This window comes from Styela clava, chromosome 3 (assembly GCF_964204865.1).
Source record: "Styela clava chromosome 3, kaStyClav1.hap1.2, whole genome shotgun sequence".
Classification (NCBI taxonomy): domain Eukaryota; kingdom Metazoa; phylum Chordata; class Ascidiacea; order Stolidobranchia; family Styelidae; genus Styela; species Styela clava.
The window spans coordinates 21,974,081-21,981,986 of NC_135252.1; the positions used below are offsets into that span (position 1 = coordinate 21,974,081).

The 7,906-nt window shown below is 32.2% G+C and overlaps 1 protein-coding gene across 2 annotated transcripts; it reads right to left on the reverse strand.

The window, feature by feature from the left end:
- Nucleotides 1–2,077: 2,077 nt before the first annotated feature.
- LOC120342233 (heat shock cognate 71 kDa protein-like) lies at nucleotides 2,078–7,576 on the reverse strand. 2 transcript variants are annotated; one of them, XM_039410980.2, is made up of 12 exons: nucleotides 7,470–7,576; nucleotides 6,919–7,048; nucleotides 6,309–6,415; nucleotides 5,978–6,229; nucleotides 5,337–5,460; nucleotides 4,555–4,708; nucleotides 3,995–4,142; nucleotides 3,602–3,772; nucleotides 3,213–3,374; nucleotides 2,911–3,138; nucleotides 2,467–2,664; nucleotides 2,078–2,340 (listed from the first exon to the last, which is right to left on the reverse strand). In XM_039410980.2, the coding sequence occupies exons 1-12, from the start codon at nucleotides 7,533–7,535 to the stop codon at nucleotides 2,227–2,229; spliced, it is 1,854 nt and encodes a 617-aa protein (XP_039266914.2). In that variant the 5' UTR covers nucleotides 7,536–7,576; the 3' UTR covers nucleotides 2,078–2,226. The 2 variants fall into 2 exon arrangements, with proteins under 2 accessions (XP_039266914.2, XP_039266916.2); XM_039410982.2 differs by lacking the exon at nucleotides 2,911–3,138.
- Between the last annotated feature and the right edge of the window lie 330 nt (nucleotides 7,577–7,906).

Here is a 7,906-nt window from a genome sequence, read left to right on the forward strand (position 1 = left end):
TTTCTCATTCGGTAAGTATAATGAAAGTTTATATAATTTCAATAGTTGAATATAAAAGAAATTCAATGAAATATCAGTGCGATTGACAGATAGAAAAATCAAGTGAAAACTGATACACCCTTGATGTTGCCAATATATCCAATTTATGAAGTCTGAATTAAAAATAGAATGTCTTTGGAAAACGGCGATGCCTAACCATGAAAAATAGTCCAAGATATACAGATGTGTCATATCATAAAAAAAAACTGTAAATCAAAAAACGTGTCCCGTCTCGCGCGATCAACAAGATATGTATGTCTGGCAAACATCTCAAGCTTGTCACTATTGTTTCGAAATGTTTGAAAACGCCCCGTTACACGTACAAGTATGGCTCTTGTTTACATTATTAAAGCATCGTTTATTAGTGAATATTCCCTAAGTCATATTCGTGTACGCAGTTTGTTTTTTAATAATCAGAAACAAACTTTTCTTACTTATCTCAATTCTAAAACATGATCTTATCCAAAACAATTGAATAATAAAATGCTCAACATATTAGCTAACATTGACGAATTTAAAATTGAGCAAGTAGTTCACCAAGTTTTTCGAAAATTTTATTCGTACAGGACCCGAAAATACAAGCAAGAATAACCAAGCCCCTCTTACGAAAAAAAATGACTTCATTACTTCAATTATACAAAGTCATCATCGTTTCTACCAAGTGCTCGATTACAAAAAAAAAAGAGTTCTCTAAAATTACTCTAAAATTAACGTTTTCAAACTGGGCGAAAAACCAAAAATCCAATCTTACAAACATATACTGCTTATTGTTTTACCAGAAATGATAATATTTCATTTATATTCATTTATGTATGGCAAACGTTTCACGTTTGTCACTATTATTTCGAAATGTTTGAGAATGTTTGTCAATATTGTTTCGAAATGTTAGTTAAAAAAAGAGCATATACACGCACAAGTACGGATTTTGTTTGCAATGCTAAATCTCAAACGTTCGGATAGTTTTATGGGGGTTTTGAATCAGATAAGGCTATGAAGAATATATCGATCGTCATGTGCATCAACAGCTAACTCATATGCACATCAATCAATGTCATGGGGGTATATAGACAAGTTATTCACATCGAATAGTAAATTGCATATGCCTATGTAGATACAACTAATGGCAAATGCACAAAACATCCAATGCTTCGTTATCATTGAGGCATATCCGTTTTACAGATGTCGCTGTTGAGTCATCTATTACGCCATAATCATTGTGGTATCTCGCGGTTAATTTCCCTCTGTCATGTTGTCCATACTTTGTATGATTGAGTTTAATTAAGTATATGTGTAATATTCCATAGTTATCATCCTGTATTCCATTTGGAAACTTCGTTTTTTTTTGTATGAGTCTAATCAAGTAAATATTTAAGTAATATTCCATAGTCATTGTGATATTTGTATTTATATTGATGTTGTATATGCACATGGCACGCGCACTATATTTTTATGAGTTGGATATATAGATGTATATATTTAGCTGTATTTGTAAATCACTTTACCAACTATTTCGGAAATATTTGATTGCTAATTGAATAAGTATTCAAAGTATTACAAATTACTTTAAAAGTATGGGGAGCAATAGTTTTTGCGGTGACATTAGAGAAAATATGACGTCTCTGACGATTTAATGCACGAACACACCTTGTGAAACGTCCTCTTTGAAAAGAATTAATTAAAATTAGAGCTTGGCACCTGTTGTGGTTTGTTTGTCTACAATTTTTTTTCTATGTATGTCTACTATTCTTCCTGTCTTTGAATTACTATGGAAAATATTATGAAGTATAAATGACCTCCAAAAACGTCAAGTCGTGGTCCCACAAAGGTGTGGCCGCGGATCGATTTCGAACTAGTAATCGGATGATTAGCGAGAAGACTTCAGCGATAATTTATTATTGACTTTGGCCTAACATAGCGGGTGCTAACCAACGTTTGTATTACTAAATATTTTCATTACCAAAGTTAAACAGGTTCCTATCTCCCTTCAATAGAATATAATTCATGTAGAAATTGTATATTTTATTCAGTAAACAAGATATAAATTTAAAATAATTTTTTTTTTATTTTAAAGTTTTTTAGAAACGATAATAATATCACGGTGTATATACAATTAGGCCAGTAGTTTAATCAAATTTCTATTAGGGAGATATATCATAATGAATAGTTTCTTACATAAATTATATTCATTCATTTCTGAAAAATGCGCAAAATTTCAGAACCATCGCGAATTTTTTCGAATATGGGTCTGCATATTTTTTCCAGGTCAGCCATTTTCTTTTTCGAATCGTGAACTTTTGGATTCTAAAATAATAATAACGTTGAAAATGTTTTAGTCCGAAAATTATACTGATAAATAGTGGAGATGTCTGAAAAGGCAAATTTAAAAATTAAAAAACAAAATAAGGAACGGAGAACTTTAATTCTTACTTGATTATCGTTTATCCAGGTCTTTACTTTCTTGCAGATTTTGATTATTTCTTTCTTGTCTTTATCCGAAACATCAAAACTCATTTCTCCGGTAACTGCATGCTTGACGGCGTAGACTAAATCCTCAAGCTTGTGAACTTGTTCGCTCCGTTTTTTCCACTCGGCATCGTCTTGTTTGAATCTGTTGGCATCTTCTAACTGTATAACATTATATAAAATTATTTTTAGAAAAATAAATGCAGAGTTTGAAAATATAAAACCCTATTTTAAATACCAGAAAGAGAATTTCACATTTTGACAAATTTGCCCTAGCCAGTCACAAACTTGACTCAGATTTGCAAGCTTTAATTTGTGCCTGATTGTATTCAATATGTAAACAGAACAAAGCAAAGTTCTGCTGTTTATTTAGATTTGTAAAATTTTGGAATAGCAAGATTGGCAAACCATTCGTCTGAGTTCTCCTTCACTGAGCTTTCCGCTCTTATCAAATGTGATCTGGTTTTCTTTTCCAGTGCTGACATTGCGAGAGGTCACAGTAAGAATTCCGTTTTCATCTACGATAAAACACGTCTTGAATTTTTCAACTCCTCGCAAAGCCGCAGGTATGCCTTTGACGGAGAACTTTCCAAGAAAATGATTATCCTTCGCAGCAGCCCGTTCGCCCTCATATATCTTAAATCGCGAATATAACGGATAAAAATATTTTCGTACATTTTAGTCGAAAATTATTTAGTCTGTTCACTCACGGTGAATCTTGCTTCTATTTGATTATCTTTGGCTGTCGAATTTTTGTTCCATTGTTTCGTTGGTATTTTTGTATTACGTTTCACAACAGTAACCATGCCTCCTCCACTTTGTTTATACCCAAGTGACAGCGGAACAACGTCACTGATCTTCAACTCTCTTAACTGCGTTATTTGAATATAGTAGTTTAGTCTGTATAACTATCTGTTTGTAAACTCTAACACGTCATTTTTAAATATTCAAAATACAAAAACAGACATTATTTTGCGAATGCACATATTGCGGTAAACAAGTTGTGCTAAAAAGTTCGTGATAAAATGTACCTTTGACGCAAAGTCCTAATTTATCACCATTGGGAAAGTACTTTAGTTGTATTCCCGATCAACCTCACCTCAGATAATTCATCTTTGGATATGTTAGAAGCCAATGCTGCCGCTCCATACGCAACTGCTTCATCTGGATTAACAGTTTTGTTGATTTTATTTTCTCCAAAAAGATTTTGTAATAACTCTCGCACTTTTGGTATTCGTGTAGATCCACCGACAAGCACAACCTTATCTATCTAAAAAAAAAAAAATATACTAAATTTGGAGCATAGAAAGGAATTTAAACCTTAAAAATAGTAAATCGTGAAATACTCAACTCTATACAAACCTAGAAAATACAATTATCAATTAAAACCCTTGAAATTGTTTATATTGAATTTTAATAAATATTGAAATTCAAAAATGATTTTCTAATATTTTTACCAGATTATATGAACCAATTCGTTCTTGCTACCTACCTCACTTTTATTCATATCAGCACTTGAAAGTGTGTCTTTTACAGTTTTGAGAGTGTTTTCAAAATAATCACGATTAAGATCCTCAAACTTTGCCCTAGTGATGGAACTTTTAAAGTCGATACCGCTGTGAAGCCCATCTACTTGAACTCTACAATAAAATGTTAAAATATTCAATAATAATTATGAGTTTTAGTCGCGAAGTGATTTATCAACACATTGTTTCACATTATTTGGTTATTCCTATTTAGTAGTTGATATCTATTGTTTATACAGGAAGGAAGTCTAAAGCGAGAAAGATAGAAAACATTTACATCATGTAACCCTTCAGTCAAACATGGTTTCTAGAATTGACGTCAAATTTCTGAACCATATGAAGATCTTCCCCTCCCCATATATAACCAAATGAAGATCCACAAGTGTCGCGTTCATATCGAGTCCACATCCACCCTTTGGTAATTGGTAAGTACAGATACTCCCATCACGGCTTGTTTATATGACAATCATATTCCTCCTACCCCCTTGAATTAAATCTCCATATAATCCAAATTTAATATATTTACGTTGCATTTTTCTTCACAGATAGGTTCTTCTTTGCATTTTCACAAGCGATACGTAGTCGATTTATTCCCCGTTTGTTTGGAGACATATCGCAATCATTTTTACGATTGAACTCAGAGACAAAATGGTTCACCATGCAATTGTCAAAATCATCACCTGATTAAATAAGTATAGTAAAGTGATGAATGATTTGTAAGTAATATGTTTATCGTATTTGTTATTGAATATAAACATTCCGCAGGTTATGAATATTTATTTCAGGATTTAGCCAAAGCATTTATTATTTCACCTAATATATAGATTTTGAATTTTACAGGAAGCAAGACCATAACAAACTATATTATACTTATAGAGCAGTGATTTTAAACCGAGGTTTCGCAAGATTTCATTTGAATATTAGAGTCCTATTACTATTTCAATATATGTATGAATATCGTATAAAAATATTGGAATATATATTCAGTTTTCAGCTAGTTTTAAACTTTCTACACTTTTTTTGGAAATATTTGGTTTTTGTTTTGTATTTATTTATAGTTTTATACTATCCAAACAATAAGAAGCAATTGAACTACTAAAAAAGGGTTCATAGTGCCTCTGAATTGTTTCATTGAAAAAAAGTTGAAAACCACTGTTCTATAGCATGTTAAGTGCTGAGAATGTATCGACTACTGTGAAATGTTAAAAATGCACGAACAAGGATCAGCAAAGTTTGATAGGGTGCAAAGTTTAATATATTTTAAAGATAAATATTTATTGAATTAATTTGATCCCAGTATGGTATTACCTCCTAAGTGAGTATCACCGCCTGTTGCCTTGACGTCAAATTCTTTGTTCTTGATTTTAACAATTGTGACGTCAAAAGTTCCACCTCCCAGGTCAAAGACAAGAACATTCTGTTCTTCGTTGGTCTAAATTTAATGTTTGACGTTAGAATTTATTTATGTTTATGTAAAAAAAATCAAAACAAAAACGAGCTAAACGGCAATACATTATGTGTCGTCATTATATTCTAATTTATATGTTCCAAAAGTCTTCTATACGGAGCACCAGGGCTGCGTGAGAGAAACTGGTGGCTCTGCGACTATTGGTTTACCTAATAAAATACAGAATTTTGCTACTGTTTGAAGAAGCAATAACGACATTATTAAATTTTTTTAAAATAAAGCAACGAGGCGGTAAATCAAATTCGACATTATCTATTGCAGTGGTTTCCAAACGTTGAGGCAAAAACATGACGAAGGGGGGGGAGGGGGTTCGAGAAGCTAATTCAAAATACAATGATTGATTAGTTGGATTTGACCGCGCGTAATTTTGGATATTTTCCTTTTTTATTTTCTGGAGATTGCTATTCCATTCCCGTATTTTTTACGTTTTTACCTATTGAAGCAACGAAAAAGTTTGCTGTTTTGAAACAAAAACTCGAACCTCTTTCTCTAATCCATAAGCGATCGCAGCAGCAGTCGGTTCATTAATCACACGCAGAACGTTAAGTCCAGCTATTCGTGCTGCATCTATGGTTGCGTTGCGTTGAGTATTATTAAAATATGCAGGAACGGTTATTACGGCGTCTGTGATTGTTTCATCAAGACGATCTTCAACAGATGTCTTAAGAGATTCGAGAATCATTGCACTGATTTCCTCCGGGGCTAATATTTTGCGCCGGCCCTTATGTTCAATCTGAAATGCACATTGATAATTTTTGTTTTTTTCTAATTATTCTGAAATCGTTCGAAAGGCTCAATAGGTATCTCATTACCGATATCTTTGGCTTATTTTCTTCATTAATCAAAGTGAATCCCCACAACTTCATGTCCGCTTGTACCATTGGATCATCGTATGTACGACCAATTAAACGCTTGATCTCTGAATTACAAAAACCATTGGTTTTCTTGCAATTCTACAAATAGTGTTCAACAGCTTGAGATAGTGCATATATTTTGTGATAAGTCTGTTAGTAAAAACATATTAATCAATAACCAGAAACATTTCCATGATCCAATTTCTGCTCGAAATGTTTCTCGTACGAATAACGCATAATCTTTGTCAGCACCAAATCTCGGAGGTTGGAATTAGGACATTAACAATTTTCAAACTTAATTGTCAATTGGAAAATTACGATAAAATATGAACATTAAAACACAAAATGAATTAACAGCTAAATGGATTAAATAGGCGATATATTTTTTATTTCTATAATTCTAATTTATTAATGATATTTTTTTTTTTATCGTTGCATAATAGTTTATTCATTATTAAGCTTATTTGATACAAACATTGCCAGATTAGGATTTGTTTTGTGCCAAGCTGTAAATAAATTTAAACAATATATTTGTCAAGTCAAGTATAAAGGTAACAAACTATCTTACGAAATAAAGTTCTCTCAAAATTGCTTGATACTTCTAGTTTGGCAACATTGCCTATGAGTCTCTCGTCGTCTGTAAATGACACCCATGATGGAGTTACGCGTTCTCCTTGGTCGTTGTCAATAATTTCTATCTACATTGAAATGATACTTTTTTGGTACTGTCTATTGCAGTCGTTTTCAAGGCGTTGGGCGCGCCACACAAGAGGGGCGTAAACATTTTGAGGGGGCGTGACGTTGGTTGAAAATAAAAATATTTTTAGAGATTTGATCTTGCCCTTTTTATTTTGGATATTTTTTTAATATAAATATTAACGATTCATCCAGATATTTTCAACATGTTTTTTAATGAAACATACTTTTACTTTAATATATGTTATTTGTAGCTTATTGTTAACTACTTATTTTTGTATATTGTATTTTTGACAAATTCAAAAAAAAGGGCGCATCTTATAAAGTAGGAGAATGCCTGGTCAAGTTTTTGCGTGATCTTTCGAAGACAAACAAATCTAAATATTTATGTTAATTTACAAAATATAAGAACTGCAAAAATACCTGATTTATCTTGTACACAGCAACACAAGAATTTGATGTACCAAGATCAATTCCAATGACCTTCATTATTAAAGTCTAAATCGTAATTGTTAGGATATCGAGTAACTGTTGAATATATAGTATTTGAAGTTGTTAAAGGGGGATGCATTTGATAAAGATGAATCCCAGTCACAAAGTATTGGTAGTGATGCTAATGTCTGATTCGTGGTGAGAACGAAAATTTAAAAATTGCGATAGATAAATTAGGTAAAAGATGACACATGGGAAAGAACTCGATTCAACTTTGACCCTTTCGGAAACTTATGAATGAATGATATTTTCGCGTTATTATTACATCGACATCCGGCACAGTGCATTTATATAAGTATGAAATGCCGGTATAATTCATTTGTACAGTCTTTAACAATGACAGACTGATTAGAATAACTAGAATCCTA

Coding starts and splice junctions, on each gene's coding strand:
- LOC120342233 (XM_039410980.2), bottom strand. CDS start 7,535: ATGAAGGTCATTGGAATTGATCTTGGTACATCAAATTCTTGTGTTGCT. Junction 6,230..6,308: donor AAAATAAGCCAAAGATATCG/GTAATGAGATAC, acceptor TGTGCATTTCAG/ATTGAACATAAGGGCCGGCG. Junction 4,709..5,336: donor CGGTGATACTCACTTAGGAG/GTAATACCATAC, acceptor TTATTTAATCAG/GTGATGATTTTGACAATTGC.